We start from the raw sequence: 17,353 nt of genomic DNA on the forward strand, positions 1-17,353 counted from the left end.
AATGTTTTGAGTTTTAATCTAATGGCAGGTGTTAATTTCTAACTTTGTCTGTTAGTATAAAGAGGATGAGGATGATGATGAAGATGACAATGATGCTGCTGACAGCGGAATGAGAGCGGGAGAGGAAAGTAACGAGGACAGCGGAGAGGCCGAAGAGCAGAGGCGGGAGGAACTGACAGAAGGCACTAACACTGAGGAGAGTGTGTGTGGAGCACCCTCAGGCTCACAGCACCCCAGTGAGCCAACAGCCAGTGGTGAGCACCAAGGCCAGCTTACATCTCATTTCATGGTCAAAGGAGCTTGCAAAGAAAAGCGTCTGGACTTCTTTAAGTTACTTGAAGACGTTTCACCTCTCATCCGAGAAGCTTCTTCAGTTCTAAGGTCAAATGGTGGCGAGTCCCAGATATAAACCTAGTGGGAGTAACCCCCCACAGAGGGACAAAAGGACCCCCTGATGATCCTCTAATCGCCTGAGCCAAGGTGTGAAACTGGGTGTGGGTCCCAATCAGCCAGAGTTTCGGGTGAGTTCATTGTGAAACCTGGCCCCACCTTATCATGCGAATTCCTGAGGTCAGATGGCCCAGGATGTGAGTGGGCATTAAGGTGTCTGGGGAGGGAACTCAAAACTGGATTATAGATGGATTATAGATTATAGATTATAGATCTACATTGGAGAGACCAAACAGCCACTTCACAAACGCATGGCACAACACAGAAGAGCCACCTCCACAGGACAAGACTCAGCAGTCCATCTGCATCTTAAGGATAAAGGACTCTCTTTCGAGGATGCCAATGTTCACATTTTGGACAGAGAGGACAGATGGTTTGAAAGAGGAGTGAAAGAAGCCATCTATGTCCACTGTGAGCGACCATCTTTGAACAGAGGCGGGGGTTTACGACACCAACTCTCTGCCATCTATAATCCAGTTTTGAGTTCCCTCCCCAGACGCCTTAATGCCCACTCACATCCTGGGCCATCTGACCTCAGGAATTCGCATGACAAGGTGGGGCCAGGTTTCACAATGAACACACCCGAAACTCTGGCTGATTGGGACCCACGCCCAGTTTCACACCTTGGCTCAGGCGATTAGAGGATCATCAGGGGGTCCTTTTGTCCCTCTGTGGGGGGATACTCCCACTAGGTTTATATCTGGGACTCGCCACCATTTGACCTTAGAACTGAAGAAGCTTCTCGGATGAGAGGTGAAACGTCTTCAAGCAACTTAAAGAAGTCCAGACGCTTTTCTTTGCAAGCTCCTTTGACTACGATGACCTGGATGACTGAGAACCTTCACAGACATCTCATTTCATGCATGCTTCTCTCAAAATCGCAACCTGACACTCATCTCTTCCAGGTGAAGGCAGCGGTGATGCCCCATCAGAGTCCGACCACCCTAGAGACCCTTTACACCTTCCTCCAACCTCTGCCCCCTCACCTTCCTCATCCTCCCTCACACCCCGGATGCCACACACACGAAGGCCCCCACACCCACTCCCACCTCGCCTCTACATCCAGCCTCCTGCTCCTGAGCTGGGTCCCCCACAAACACAGGTGATAACCTAACAGACATTTCTTTTTTTTATTGTTGTTCCCTTCAAAATATATGTTTTGGATTTGGAGTGCGCTTACTTATCATGAACAGGAGGCAGGTTTGTTATCCACATCGGCTAAATGAGTGATGCAGTTTAATTAAGAGTTTAGTAGAAAGATGCCAAAAGCGTTTTGTTTAGATTCATCTGGGAGTTTTAAGTAAGTCAAATTAATACATATACTGTCCAGTTATTTGGTGTTATATAAAGCCACCTGAAATCACAATGCCAATCAGCAAAGACTGATTAATAATACCGATCAATAGTGAATGGTAAAATCATTACATGGAAATATAAGAGGAGAAGAAAGCAGCACTCTGACAGTAATGGTGTCTGTGTGTGAATCAGAGACAGGCCTCTCAGCTGCGCAGACCATCGTCAGGACGTGGACCTCAGCTGACTCCTGGAATAGGCAGTATGGTAAGAGATGTGTGTTGTGAACTTTGACCATATTATTCAGTTTCTGTGGATCAGCTAGCCTAAATGTGCCTGTGTGTTGTCAGCAGCCTTTCTTTGATGATGATGACAGAATGGTTCCCAGTACTCCCACTCTGGTTGTTCCACATCGTACTGATGGTTTTGCTGAGGCTATACAGTAAGAGAGAGACACACACACACACACACACACACACACACACACACACACACCTGGCTCATAATGTCTTCCATCATGGCTGATGTTTGTAGATCGCTGTATAAGATTCTGTATATTATCCTGGAACTTTATTTATTTATTTATTTATTTATTTTAAAGAGGATTAAGTTTCAGAGAGGCAAATCTAGTGAATATAGTGGTTGAAAGGTGACTTTTGTGTTTGTATGGAAGAAACTCGCATTGCTTTCAATGCACTGTGGGCTGGAACACAATAAGCTCAGGTTGTTCGGCCTCCGATGCCTCAAGATGTTAAAGTAAGGAAACTATTTCAAAATATTTCAGTTGAGCTCTGGATGATACTCTACTGTGACAGAGAAGCTCAAAGTGCAAGTCATAAAGGGACTACTTTATAGAGTCAGAAGTGGTCTAGAGTTTGGTCAATAAGTTGATCTTTGAGAGGAGATGGGACAAATATAAATTGATTCAAGGCTGGTTCCCAGAACCTGTTGTTTAGGCCTCATATTTTAATTCAATGGACACAATATTAGGATCCCTATGTTTTCTGAAAGCAAAATAAAGAATAATCTAGTTTAGGGCAAAAGACCAACTTCACACAATCTACTGTTTTTAAGGTATGAGTCAGTGTGATAGTCCATCACGCACTAAAGATTCTCATACTTTACTCCACTGCTTCACTTTAACTTTCCTTCACCCCGTTATTTTGTGTCTTAACTGGACTGTTTCTAGATATGATAAGATCTCAGACTCATTATAGATTTATTAACTCAGGGATTTTTGAGGTGAGATTTTCATGGAGACAGAACAGACAGTGGTCTGCTGCTCCCTGTGTAGAGAAACCTGTCAGTTACAGTGTCCGTATTTCCAGCAACCAGGTAAATAAGTTAAAAGCAATTTAACCTTTTAGAGGGGAAAACTGCAACCTGGTACAAAACTAGTTTAAAATGGCAGAGAGAAGTGATTTCCTTTTAGAAAAGCATTCAAGTGGCCAATTTTAGCACTTTTGTAGGGGATTTTTTTTCTTTCTCTAATTGCAGCAACTAATTCTAGAAGGAAGCTGCAGATGAAACATGTGTTCTTGAGTGAAACATGCAGAGAAGGCAAAGGAGACTACAAATGTGGGCTGCTGAAAAGATGCATTTTAACACGTGTTTAAGCAGATGTTTTTGATCTCCAGCTCACCTCAGGTAGCAGGTCTGTCCACCAGATTCAGGTTTGGACCCCCTGAAGATCTGCTGCCACAGACTTCAGCCTCACACTCTGACCTGGGACAGCTGGCTTCTCAAGGAGGTACTGCACAAACGCTTAATTGTAACTTGTGCATGCAGTCTGATACTCGAGTTAAAACATTCATTTTTTTGTGTCAAACTAAATCTGTATGTAGGTCTCGGTATGTATGAATCTCCTCTGTTTCTGGCTGCTCATGATGAAGATGGAGGAGGAAGGAGTGTCCCCACCACACCTTTACAAGTGGCTGCACCAGGTGAGAAAAACGCACAAACCCCGAAGACGAGATTTCCTCAGTCGGCGCTGTCCAGCTCTTGGGCTCAAAAGCTCAGTATTCCCTGTGTCTCTGTTTCATCAGTGACAGTCTTCACTGAATCCCTGCCCTCAGACAGCAGTGACAACATGGCGTCCCAGTCAGTTCCCATGGTAACTGCCTCTACTGGAATGGCTGCTGCTACAGATGATGGAGATGAGGTGTTCATGGAGCAGGAAGTGGAGGGGTGAGCTTTTAAGTTTTCAGTTTTAATTTATGTAGGATTTACTGTCAAATTATTTTTTGGACTCATAAAAATCTAAAAAAGAAGCTTTTCACATGGTGTTAAAATAGATTTGTGAGAGAAATGTTGACTTTTATTTTAAACCTGACACCGCTGGAAGTTTTCTCTGATTGTGGATGTGTTTCCAGCCCTGGAATTGAGTCTACCCTGGAGAGTCAGACAGACATGGAATCAGCAGGACAGCAAAGCGATGATGCGTCACTGCCATCTACCAGCCAAGACCCTGGTAATGTATTCTGTTTACTGACCGATAGATGTCAAAGCAACCATATCCTGTGCAAAGTTGTTATAAAGGTGAAAACTGTCCTCAATTAATGTACTTTTAATGCTGTAAAATTGGACATTTGAACATTGGGAATCTATGAGGACCAGCCTGAAGCTTCGAAAGCGAATCAGAGGAACTGCAGTTTTTTGAGTTTGTGCTGCCTTCATTTTTCAGCCCAGTGCATTGTGTCTGTTTCCATGCTTAGTCCATATATAATCCATGGTGCAGACTTATAGAACCTTTAAAGCCCAACAACACTTATTAGCAGTCCTTTTTTTTTTCTCCTGTCAATTTAATTAAATGTTTAATATATTAGCTCATTAGTCTGAAAGGGAATTCCATTATTTTGCTAATGAAAGACATTGAAAAGCAAAGCAAGCAACATTTTTGCTAAACTGAACTCGTCAGCTAAAGCTTTCATATGTGCACAAACTCTTGTGTGATGTTTTTTATTTCCCTTCTTTGATTACAGACACAAGCAATATGACGCAGCGTCACACAGTGGCCAGTCAGCCTCTGGTGAGCAGCCTGTCAAGCACAGGACCTCGAGGAGTGAGACTAATCAGCCGCAGAGGTAAGGTGTCAAAGCTTTAAAGGACTATCCTTCTGGGATGGTTGTTAACCTCTGCCTGTGAGAATATAGTGTACACTCACAGAACTGACTCAAGTCCTGTAGTTTTAAATGATAAAGCAGTTTATTGAAGTGCATTAAGCAGCATTACACTCAGGGAACAAGAAGAGTGACAATATGGTATCTCACTGATCGCCTCACACATTTTTTTTTTGTCGTCTTTCGCTAATATTTCAGGAACGTTCTCTCGAGAAGGGAGGGGAGGATCTCTGGGAAGAGGAGGAATCTCCTAATGAAGATATCACCAGTGAAGACTTAATCATCTTATTCAGTAAAACATAAACAGGGCAACAAATTTAATGTCAATACATTTTAGGTCCACGTAAAATCTGACTATTACTGGAGAGATCTGACAGGTGTGTGACTTCTGATTCTGTTATTTTGTTAGTTTATTTCTTTTTTTGTCCTCTGATCTTTGGTTGTTTATACATGTGTTTTAATAATAAAGTGGAAATATGAGGAGCAGCAGTGTCATGGGATGCTTTTTATTTATAAAATGAAGAATATTTTGGAAGGATGTAGTGGAGGACACAAAGATCAATTATCTAAACAATGCCAGAAATATTTCTTTTGAATTGATCAAATAATAAAATTGCTCCACGTGTTTTGCTTTTGTTTTGTATCAGTGGAGACAAGCACTGGAATCCACTTTTAATGAAAATAGCTGTGAATTACACTTCTTTTTCCTCAAACTGTGGGCTGGCTTTAGATAATCCTTAAGGGTTATGTTGCAGTTCATGATGGGTAGAATAACTTAAACCCACCATAGAATATGTGGTGTTGTGCTGGATATACACTCATATGGTTAACATGTGTAGACTTTTGTGATGGTATTTATTTGACCCTTCCAGATATTATAAATGTCATATTAATGTATGAGGAAAATCAGCAGCAGACTTATTTATTATGAGCCTTTTTTTTGCGCGTTAACAAAGAAAACACAACAGGTCTCCTGCAGGACTTTCCTAAGGACAGCGCAGCCAAACTCTGATAGAGTTGGCTGGCTGGGGAAGGACCGTGTTCTGGCCAGCCATGTTTGCAGAACTGGTTGCCACAGTAGTTTGGCTGAGGATGGGCAAAGGTGCAAAGGATGCAGATGGATCAGGCTTGGTCAGCACTGGCAGGTCGCCTGAAATCTGGATGCTGAAGAAGAGAGCTGCAGAGATGACAGAACAGGTGTGAGTTTAGTTACTTTGCTGATGCAGTATTTATGGCTATATCTGCCTACATTGGGGCAGTAGAGGAGACAATGAATACAAAATTAACATATGAACTTATACTGCTTATCACAGTGTCATGGTGATGTTCCTCCAAGGCTGTTGCTCTAGTTACATTTTTGTTTTAACAACGACCGGGTCTTTTTGCCTAAAGATAAAACTGTGGCTACAAAACTATAAATGAATTCATTGAAAGTCCATTAAGATGCCAAGGTTCTTTTTGAGACCTTATCCTGCCATCATTAAGGTTCCATGTGGTGGAGGCTTAAAATGTCTGGGTAGGGATCTTAAGACTGCAGGTAGTTGATAGCTGGTGTAGTAGGCCACCTCTGATCAATAGTGGTCATTCACTGTGGACACAGTTGTAATGTCCTGCTTTTAAGGAGGGGAAGGACAAACCGTGTTTTAGAAAAGATTCACACAAGGAGAAATAATGGTCCCCCAAACTTTTGGCATGTTGTTAGCACTACATCTTATTCACTGGATGATTTCGTGGTGGCCAGGTACACCTTTTATATACAGGCTATGGACTGAACCAACAAAGATGAGACGATGTGTAATCTCTACCGCTATTAAAACTTAATGTGTATAAACAAAATGCTCTGATTGTTCTTACGTCCAGAGAAGACGTAGTGATGGTATCTGCCGCTCCCCTGAGGGCTGGTCATGGACAGAGCCGAGGTGATGGGGGTGGGAAATCCCTTCAGAGACACTTTGATGTTGATCTCTCCACCCAGAAGAACTCCTGAATGTCAGAAATAAAAAATAGCATGGTATTAAAAAGCACAGGACCACTTAGTCCAATATGGTTACCAGCTCTTTAAAGCTAAAAGGAACAGAATTTAAATAATTTGTTGAGCTACAAACCAGTATTCATGGAATTTCTTGGTTTCTTGCTGCAGGAAGGAATGCTGTCTGGTGGGAATGTGAAGCTCTGCAAAATTTCTCCTAGTGGACAAATACAGAGATCTCATTACTATTGATTCATTCTACCTGTATGTTTTGTTCAGTTTTATATAGGCTTTTATATACTGTTTAATTGTGTTTATATTTAATCTAAGTGCAAGGTTGAATCTGCCATAAATAAATAAAATAAAATAATGACACTGTTACTGTAGCCCCTGCCATAACCAATGATGTCACTGGCTTCATCTCTGGGGACCATCAATTTTGTGGTATGTGGGGGGTGGCACTTACAGTGTGTGAAAACTGTTAAATTGGGCACTAGCATTGGCACCATGACAGTGGAGTTATTTTGGGTCTGTCTTTGTTCCTCACCATTCTTAAAGAAGTACACAGTTTCTGGTTTGCTCCTGGTGGCCGGCACTGCCAGTGCAGCACTGATGTGTCCTGTCAAACCAGGGAATTCTGAGACCAGAGGTTTGGGGTAACCCGGCTCCATCACCATGTTCCCATCTAAACGCCAGTACTGGTCCCCCTGGAGACAAAGAGTGATTAATACATCCAACATCCATCAGCACAGAGGGTGCTTCTAGGACTGCTCTTCCACTATGATTCCCCCTTGTTGTATTCATATAGCTAGTTGCTGTAAAAGGTCATGGTACAGTAATCCAGTACTGAAAACTATCCCCTTTCAATGTGGTAAGCAACTGTTGTATTTAGTTTAAAACGTCAGATTCTGACTTTTAAACCTCAAAACTTTAATGAAAGCGTCCAGGATGATGCTTATAGATTATCCACAAAGGTGGTCTGGCTCAGATGATATTCTACACATCTAATCTCGTATGGAGTGCTTTGATTAAGCAGTTTTAGTCTGCTCAAAGTTAGTGTGCCTATACAAGCTGCTTTGCAACCCACTTACACTCGGCCTCCTCATTTCACACAATGATCAATGCTTTGTTGTTTGATGACTATGCTGTGTTCTCAGTGCTGTTGCTGACGCTGTGGTATCACAACACGCACTTTAGACTAAAGCTGCCCTTAGCTTTAGTTGTGATACTGTGATGGATTCTAGTGATATCTATACCTTGATAATGTAGGTGTTTCCTTGGCAGTTGGCACGTGTGAAGATGGTGTCGATGGGAGATGAGATGCCCAAAGTGTCTGTGATACTTTGTGGCTGACCCACAGAGCGGCTGATGGGATCAACGGACCAGAATAACTCGCCTGCAACACACACAAACATACATACACATATCAGGCATATCACATAACCTGTAAATCACATTGCATAATATCACTGTCCAAGTGCCAACCTGTAATTATCAAAATAAATAAAATTCTGGCCACTTGAGACCAACTCTCAAAGTAAATCACTCTGCTCAATCACTTTGTATTAAAACACCAAACTTTAAAGCATTACAAAGCAGGTGTACAACCTAGTACATCTTTTTATTTGTTTGTTTAAGAATCTGGATTTTGCTAAGAGTTAAAGTTGGAGGTGTGGCTGCTTTGATTGATAGCTGTGTCAACATAGTCAGCTGTAGTCACTACCTGTCTACTAGGCTGCTGTTTGCTGTGTTTGTGCCTTTTGGAGAAAGTTAAATTGAATTTCTCAGAAAATAGTATAGATATGTTATCAGTCTGTTACTTGGCACTAATTAGCTCACACAAACACAGATGTATAACTGTATACACACACACACACACACACAGTTATTTGATTTAGCCTGCTAACCAACTTGCAAACACTCTGCCTTCTCTTCTAAGAACGGTCATTTCTTGCTCCAAAGAGCAACATGGCTAAAAATGCTAATGCTGATGCTTCAAAATGCAGAACCTATAAATGAATTGATAACATCATAATGTATGATATATACATGGGCAGTCTATAGCTAATATGCTAACATTAATCCAAATGAAAAAACTGTTGCATGCTTGCAACAACCTGCAGTCACTAAACTTCACAGCATATATTGGCAGAGGATATAGTTTGCCCAGCACAGCTACAGAGCATATTAACCCTAACCCCCTCACGCCTAGCCATAATTTGACAGTCACAGCACTCACCTTTAAATACCAGAATGGTCCCGTTAATGAGCGCTGTCAGTCCATTGATGGGAGAATGGCTGCATAGGTCGACATCAGCAAAGACCCCTGCACGCACACATACATTTTTATGTAATTTAGAAGAAGCTTATTAAACACACCCACAACCACAGGGCACCTTCAGCTGCTTACCTGTTCCTGGTCCTTCAGATCCTCGTCCTTCAGATCCTCCATGCCCCAAGCCCTGTAATACATCTTGAAGAGTGCTGGGTCTGGAACCTGCTGGAACACCAAGGCCTATGAGCACAAAGAACGGCATTGCTGTGTACTGTAGTATGTTGGGAATTGTTTTTGAACAACTTGTTTTAATGAACCTAAAACAAGTTGCAAAAATCTTGGTTCATCTACAATTATGAAATAATTTCTGTTAAATAAACCTTGACTAAGCATAGATGAAGCAGCTCCCCCAGGGGATAACACAAGCTGGGCATCCAGTTTACTGCCAACAGCTCCATGAGCCAGGGGGCTCACTGGAGCACCAATGCCCAGAGACGGAGCATTATTGATGGGCAGAGATGAGCTTGGTGCTGGTGAGTATGGAGCTCTGCTGTGAGAGGAAGGGACTATCCCAGGCAGCAGGCCAACAGGCATGCTACTCACACCTACAGGAGGAATGAGAGACATTACCTTTAATGACCATTAATCAAACCTGCATTTTGCTCATTTAAGAAAACTAAGTTACGAAAGAAAGAAAGTAGTCCAAACCATGTTGTAGCTGATTGGCTGATACAGCAGAAGGGGTGGAGTCAGATAAGCCAACAGTCAGTGAGTTGAGGAGGCCTGAAGAACCCTGACACTGAGCCCCAAGGTGCTCTGGGCAGCGGCCTCTTCCTACATACAACAACGGTAATGCAGCATTATTATTCATTTTTGTTACTCTTTTAAAGGAAGCTAATGATGGAAGGATTTAGCATTGCTTGTGCTTTGTCAGTTTTGGACAGAGTAAGGGCTGTTCCCAGATTCAGTACTGGCAAATATTCAGTAATATTTGAACTGCATTCACCTGTGAAATATTCCTCACTCTCACTATTGGAGGATTTCCTGTTCCTCTGGGATTTCCGCTTTCCTGAGGTCGATAAAACAGAGCAGAAAGGCTTAAAATAAGATACCAGGAACTGTAATGAAAGCATTAGGAACATTCTTGTATTGATGTCTGTAGTAACTGACTACAGGCATACCTGAAGCTGTGGCCCTTAGAGACTGGAACCTGCCGCGATATGACTCTGGTGAGAGTGGCACTGTGGCATCTGTCAACACAGAGAAAAATGAAAAACTAGAAATTAGAATAGAATAGAATAATCCTTTCTTTGTCCCACAAGGGGAAATTTGGTTTTAACAGCAGCCAGAAAGACACATTACAAACAAACAGTACACAGAACAGAAACATACACAATTTTTCTTTCTTACATATTTACATTAAGGACAATGGTTACTATAAACAGAGTACTGTACCGTTATTAAATTAAATAAAATTAACTACAGATAAGAGGCAAACACAGGTTGTAGTGCGAATCGGTTGATTGCAACATCTATGATTGTTGGGAGCAGTTCTGATTGTGCAGTCTGACAGCTGCAGGGAGGAAGGACCTGCGGAAACGCTCTTTCATGCATCTAGGATGCAGCATCTGCTCAAATCGCATGTGAAATAACATTTGTCCTTAAAGGCCTACAAGTTCAGATGAGTTGGGAAATGGGACAGTCTATGCAGTTGCAGCCGTGACTGTGGATACTTACTGCAGTTCAATTTGTAGTCATGGCAACAGGTGTTGTAGAGGACACACAGTGGATCACATTCGCACAGCTTACCACGTCGGAAGACCTCACCACAGCGACCCTGACATGACTGTGCTGAAAACACAGACAGAGAGGAGCATGTCATCACAGGACAGCACATTGCTTCGACTGGCTTGAAATTTAAAGCCGTGATATTCTATCTGCCATGGGATTTAATAAGATAAGAAAAAGACACACCACTGAAAAATTAGCATCTCGTGTTTTACTTTCAGACAATCATGCACTTGTCTTCCAACCAGTAAACTTTTCAACCGTTTGAAGTCATATAAAATATCCTATTTTCTGTCACTCATTCTTTTAAGAACGTTTCACTTCGATAATAAGGGAGTAATATATAATAGAACACTGCACACAAAAAATCCATCACTGTTTGTGCATTTAGGTCAAACATAGCAGCTGGACAGATGCTTAGTGCCCGTTACGTTACAGCAAAATGCAGCATAGCTTTTCATTATATTATTCTTTTGGTTTAAAAATGAATAAATAAACTGCCAGTATAACAGATAACTATATTTTGTATTTGGCTGGTGCCAGTGTTGGACTTGTTGTCCAACTAAACATATCATCATATCAAAGAAACAGTTAGCTTAAAAATATTGATAAGTATATATAGAGGGACAAAAGAAATCATCAAAGTTGAAGCAACTAGGTGAAAAGAACAGTTCTTTGGAAAGAAACCTCTAAACAGCTATAAAATTTAACACAAATAACAAACCAAAATGTAAAGTATAACAGAAGAAAGCTCTAGAACAAAACAATTAGAAACATTGTGTTTCCATGAAAATAGCTACTAAACAAACAGAAAGAGGAGGACATATCGCAAAATAAAACAAACCCAAACAAATAGTTGTGTTCTGTAGTAATTAATACAGCAAACAGAAGAAACATAACAGGAAAAACAAAAGATCCATAGAGCCCAAAACAAGCTTGAAGCATTTGTGGGCTTCAGGAAGAAACATGCAAACACAAAAAAAGAAAAAAAAAGAAAATCAAAACAGCTTACAGAAACAGATAACTTAAAGATAAGTAAGTGAGTTAATCTAACACAACAACAATAAGGGTACATCTTTCGCCATCTTACAATGCTGTGATTGCAGCCATTCCCCAACTCTCTGTGAATGGTGCTCATGGCCATTGATCAGTGGTCTTTGATCAGTGGGTTTTGGTCAGTGGTTGTTGATCAATGGTCATGAGAATTTGCACAATTATGATTAAGTAACTGACCTCCCAGTCCATTGTTCCTTCAGTGGGCTGGTTTCAGTCACTATGCAAATTTACTGTTTATAAGATTTGGGGAAACCTGCAGTCAGCTGAGACTGAAGAAGTCACTGGATGAGTGACGAAATGTTTCTCCTACAAAACACTACGTCCAGATTCAACTTTTGGAGAAAACAGCAATAATAGATTCACTGCTTCCACATCGAGTAGTTTTTCTGTTTTTATTCATCTGTGTTGTATCTTAATACTCGTCTACAAAAAGAAGACGTGTAAAATGTGTAGACTTGTATGTTTTTAAGCTTTGTTTTTTTAGGCTGTTATTGTATCTGTCTCACCGATGGTGCATGTAGCCTCAAAGTCCTGGCAGCACTCATTATGTTGCAGGCAGCTGAAGTCACACTTACACTGCCAGCCTCTGTTGAAAACCTCACCGCATCGACCCACACAGCTGCCTGAAGACAGAAGAAATGTGACTTGAGTCATAATTTAATTTCTATCTATTTTATAGTTATTGGGTTCAGTATTCTTTATTAGCATTTTTATATTATGCATAGTAGAGACATTATTTAAGATTTCTCTTTGTAAAATGCAAAATGATACAGCGCAAAACAGGACAAATGCATTACTGGATATTAGAAGATCAAAAAGGATGCATCCAAGGAATTGCCAGTGGAGTGATTTGATATTTTAGGTACATAGCTAGAAAACTGTAGACAGATAAACATGGCATGCTAGGTACATAACTAGAGATCTGAGGATGTTAACTGTTTTAGTAAGTGCATTCTCCGACAATAAACAAAAAGTTTAGACATCTTTTAGACATCACAGCACGATATTGTAGAAAAACAGATTAAATGTAAATCTTGATGTATACCTGGGCCAGCAGCAGCTGATGTCATACCAAGTCCAACAAAGAGAAGCCCCAGTGATATAATCATCATCACCATCTTCACCTTTATCCGTGAGCAATATCAGATCAGATCTAAGTGAGATAATCAGTAGTTAGTTACCTCCTCAGTGTGTCACCTCGCCTCTTCTACTCTGTCTGTCATCTGCTGTCTGTTGGTCTTATATATGAGACAAAAGCACACACGAACAGGACACTTTTAATTAGCAGCACACACAAACACACACTGGCAGTACACCCACAGACTAATTAAAAACTGCCAACATGCATTTAAACTTCCTACACTGTCAGTAAATCAACTCCTACACAGAGTAACGTCTTTCAAGACTTAAAGTAAAAAGTAATTAGATTAATTACTCCAGTAACATAAATAATATTTACGTATTTGAGATCAAATGTGCCGTAAAGCACTTTGAAAGTAAAAAGGAGCACTAAATCAGAAGCTATGTTTACTACAAGTATTTGTACAGACATTTGCTTCCGTGTGATACCACTCCTACCTGTTGACCTTTTGGCCACATTTTTCCAAACAACCAACTTAGGTACTTGATCCAAAACTGATGTCATGTGGCTTTATAATCTTTTATGGTGGATTTTAAATAGTTCAACTTGGTATACGTGTCATAAAAAGTGTCTACATATGGGTAACTTTAACGAGGAGATGAACAGAGGCAAAAAGAAGAAATGACTGAGAGGGGTCCATCCGGTGAGGCATTTACTAAAGTTTGATGTATATGCACTGCATCATATTAGTTTTATTTATTTATGCTCTACAGTAAAACAAAATTGATAAAAGTCAAATAGATTTTTTTGGTGGAGGTGGAGGCAAAATTATGGGATGGGGATGCCAAAGGAACCAGGCTACTGGTGTTAACTGATTATGTCACTGCTTATAGCGGTAGCAGCTATATCATTTTTTGACAGATTATATGGTATGCTTCAGATCATGTGCTCCATGCTTTTCTCTTCCCAAGTACAAGTTCATCTTTATTTCATCTGAAAAGATATTTTTTCTTTTTAAAAAAAATGCAAATCAGATATTTTCTGGCAATGTCTAATCTGGCCTTTGTGTAATCAGTGGTTTCCGTCTGTATTTCAGTTTATCTCTTGATTGTAGATTTTGAAAATGATATGCCTCCTTCCTTGAAAGTATTCTTGACTTGGTTAAATTTTGGGAAGTTGTTTTCCATTAACGGATTTTTTTTTGTGACAAACTGTTTTTCTGTTTGGATCTTTCTGTGGATTTATTTCTAATTGCCTTGACTTGCAGATATATTTCTCTAAACTTCTTATTCAGAGTTGCAGCGAACAGAGACCAAGTGTAACTTCAGCACTTAGAATAAACTCCACACCTCTTATCGCTTTAGTGTAATAAGGAAAAACAAGCCTCACCTGGTTATGAAACTGCTTATCAGTCAATTGTCCAATTATTTCTGAACCTCACAAAATATGGCACTATGTATAAAAAGGGCTGTAAATACTAAAAGGTTAACACAATATCTTAGTTAAACTCCAAATTGATTGCTTGATTTAAAATTAACTGTGGTAATAATAATTATAATAAATAATTATATGATTTTTGTCATTTCCACAGTGCTTAGCAGTTCTGTTAATTCAGAATTTATGACAGACAAAAACTATACTTGTTGTACTAGCAAACATCTACTCTAAAATATTGACAATAAATTAACAACCAACACAACAAAAGCCACACTGACGTTTTCGTTTGCCCATATCTATCCAAAAAACATGTCTAACCAGGGACCAAGTCCCTGCTTATGGATGGGACTAATCAGGCATAAAATACAATTATATATTGAAGGTCAGTTCTGTACACAGCCCTTACATGTAGGCAATTGATGTATCAGTTCTTTTTTTGAAGCCATCTCTTTATATGTACAGCGTTATGGTCATAAGAAGCTGCTTATTCAAACGACATATGGGATTATTTTCAAGTAGAAGAAAGGCTCTGTTTGACAATACTGAGTTGGACACAATGTCAATGAGTCACTCCACCAGACCAAACACACCATTAACACGCCCACACTGCTCACAGTCACCTGCTGGCCTTTGCACTGAATATATGTGTGTATGTGTTCTGTCTTCTTCATATGGTTCATTTTGAACAGTCAATTATGTGTGATGGGGAGCCCTCTAATAAGCCCTCAAGGATGGATGTGGTTACTTCAGGGTATTGTGATTGGCGAGATGGCCAGATTAAAGCAGCTCGTAAAACTTTATTAGCACCCCACATTGTGACCATGTACAGACTGTGGGATGCATGTTGGCGGGCAGTTCAGAGCAACACACACACACTTGTTAGGTGTAAAGGAACAAGAGTCCAGACAGACATCATGAAACATGTATTTAAAGAGCATCTGGCAGTAGAAATAACTGATTCATTCATCCAGCACATGTAATTGTCACTTATACAATATACAAGTCAGACAGTTCACTTGAGAAATGTGTCTGTTGCTGTCTGTAGCTGCCATAGGACAGAACATCGTGCCTGTCCAATCACATTCACTTTGTTCAGTTTTACTGTCAGTGGTAATGACTCTGGTGGGACCGTGGGCTGCTGACCAGTGTCTGCTCACATTACCTCACCCTCCTGGTATCATCCTCTCACTGTCTTCACTTGTTCCTACTCGTTATTTCATTTTTATAGTGAGAGCCAATTACATGCTTAAGTTTATTTAGTAGTGGGAAAGGAATGTGTTCCTTTGTTTACTTAGTTTGATTAGCTCATTCCAACTTTTAACTTCAGCTTTATTAGGAATATAATGTGAAAAGCTTGTATGACAATATCTTATGTTTTCAGATAAATTTGAGTTTTTACATTCCACAGTTATTGATCTGTTAAGCACTTTCTAAAAACACAAGTTAATGACTTTTGGTTTGTCTAAATCAAAAGACTTCTTAATACTTAATGCTTTTCCCAGTAACACATCATTCTCGGAAAAGGAGAGCCTTTAATGACTAGTCACAAAGGGTGTGGGTGTTATGGTTTTGAGGTTTAGTTGGTGTTTTGGTCTATAAAATTTCTATTTATTTTTTTCTATTTTTCGTGATTCCTTATTTCTCAGCTTTTGCACTTTCCTAAAGTCTCTGTGACTCTGTCTGTCCATGTGCTGTTCTTATTACTGATTAGTCATTTCCTGTTTTATTTTGTTATCCAGTTTTCCTTTTGATAAACTTGTCTGATTGGTTCTCAGTTGCTGTCATATGCCTTATTAATTCCCCTTAGGGAAATCAAGCTTATTTAATTCCATGACGGAGGGATAATATGCCCTGTCTGTCAAACCACTGATTTATGGCCCCATGTCAAAAGATTTATGACTTAGGAAGTTATAAATTTTATGACAGTTATCATTTTTATGAATATCGTAAAATTAGGATATGTCATAACTCGGTAATAATCAGTCCCAAAAATATGATCACGAAAATGTGGACTAGGATAATGAATAGGATGTTTGAGACAGAACTGGACTATAGAATCATTCATAATGGTGTGCTGTTGTCATTTTAAGCGAAAAAGTTTACTTTTTAGACTAAAAAGCTTTTGTAACAGTGATGATGGAGGGAGATGGAGGCTGCATGCCCCTGCATGCCCCTTTTTGATTGCCAACTGTGAGATTGACAGATAAGGTCTAGGAGTAGTCCCCAATGTTTGCAGACGACATTGTGATCTATAGTGAGATTAGAGAAGAGAAATATGGAAAGAAAAGGAATGTAGAAGCAAGACACAATACAGTGGTCCTTCGTTTATCGCAGTAGTTACGTTCCAAAAATAACCCGCGATAGGTGAAATCCGCGAAGTAGCTAACTTTATTTTTTTACAATTATTATAGATGTTTTAAGGCTGTAAAACTATGGGCAGAAATCTGTGCCATCAGAAACTGAATTTGAATAAGTTAAATTTGAATTTGAATTGCTCGGATTGAATCTGAATTGTAACTTGAATAAATGCTTTTAAAAACTGAATATGAATTAGCCTAAATTGAAATTTAATTTTATATTTTTAAAATGAATTCATTTGCTTTGAAACCGTATTTTATCCTTTAAAAATTTAGCTCTCGAATAATTTCAGATTCCCTTCTCACCATTCAATTTCAGTTCCAAAATTCAGTTTTTTGGGACTTACATACGGTTCCGGTAATCAACCGCAGATTAATACAACTATGTTCTACTAGCGGACCGAAAGTGTTACTGACGGGAATCTACAGCATCTTGAGCTGACTTAAGACTTCAGAAGTCATTCGTCATGTCGAATGACCAGCGGATAAACTCTCAGGTTGGTAATAAATGTATTACATGTATAAGAA

The 17,353-nt window shown here is 39.8% G+C and overlaps 2 protein-coding genes across 5 annotated transcripts in view; one reads left to right on the forward strand and one right to left on the reverse strand.

Moving 5' to 3' along the window:
* LOC102205074 (nucleoprotein TPR-like) overlaps positions 1–5,399 on the forward strand; it is a 33,263-nt gene extending 27,864 nt beyond the window's left edge. The window contains exons 46-55 of one of the 4 annotated variants that reach the window (XM_005737577.1): positions 56–254; positions 1,356–1,552; positions 1,939–2,010; positions 2,094–2,185; positions 3,381–3,493; positions 3,588–3,686; positions 3,789–3,930; positions 4,116–4,213; positions 4,725–4,826; positions 5,061–5,399. In XM_005737577.1, coding sequence (XP_005737634.1) covers positions 56–254; positions 1,356–1,552; positions 1,939–2,010; positions 2,094–2,185; positions 3,381–3,493; positions 3,588–3,686; positions 3,789–3,930; positions 4,116–4,213; positions 4,725–4,826; positions 5,061–5,116 — 1,170 coding nt within the window. In that variant the 3' untranslated portion in view covers positions 5,117–5,399. The remainder of the gene's footprint in view (positions 1–55; positions 255–1,355; positions 1,553–1,938; positions 2,011–2,093; positions 2,186–3,380; positions 3,494–3,587; positions 3,687–3,788; positions 3,931–4,115; positions 4,214–4,724; positions 4,827–5,060) is intronic. The other 3 variants (XM_005737580.1, XM_005737578.1, XM_005737579.1) reach the window with 3 other exon arrangements.
* A 449-nt stretch (positions 5,400–5,848) lies between these two features.
* prg4a (proteoglycan 4a) lies at positions 5,849–13,068 on the reverse strand. Its single transcript, XM_005737581.2, has 14 exons — positions 12,996–13,068; positions 12,457–12,573; positions 10,844–10,957; positions 10,288–10,356; positions 10,113–10,175; positions 9,815–9,940; positions 9,487–9,711; positions 9,242–9,346; positions 9,071–9,157; positions 8,088–8,227; positions 7,379–7,538; positions 6,968–7,048; positions 6,717–6,845; positions 5,849–6,039 (listed from the first exon to the last, which is right to left on the reverse strand). The coding sequence occupies exons 1-14, from the start codon at positions 13,066–13,068 to the stop codon at positions 5,849–5,851; spliced, it is 1,680 nt and encodes a 559-aa protein (XP_005737638.2).
* Between the last annotated feature and the right edge of the window lie 4,285 nt (positions 13,069–17,353).

This window comes from Pundamilia nyererei, unplaced genomic scaffold (genome assembly GCF_000239375.1).
Source record: "Pundamilia nyererei isolate P.nyererei 1_Seehausen unplaced genomic scaffold, PunNye1.0 scaffold00077, whole genome shotgun sequence".
Lineage (NCBI taxonomy): Eukaryota > Metazoa > Chordata > Actinopteri > Cichliformes > Cichlidae > Pundamilia > Pundamilia nyererei.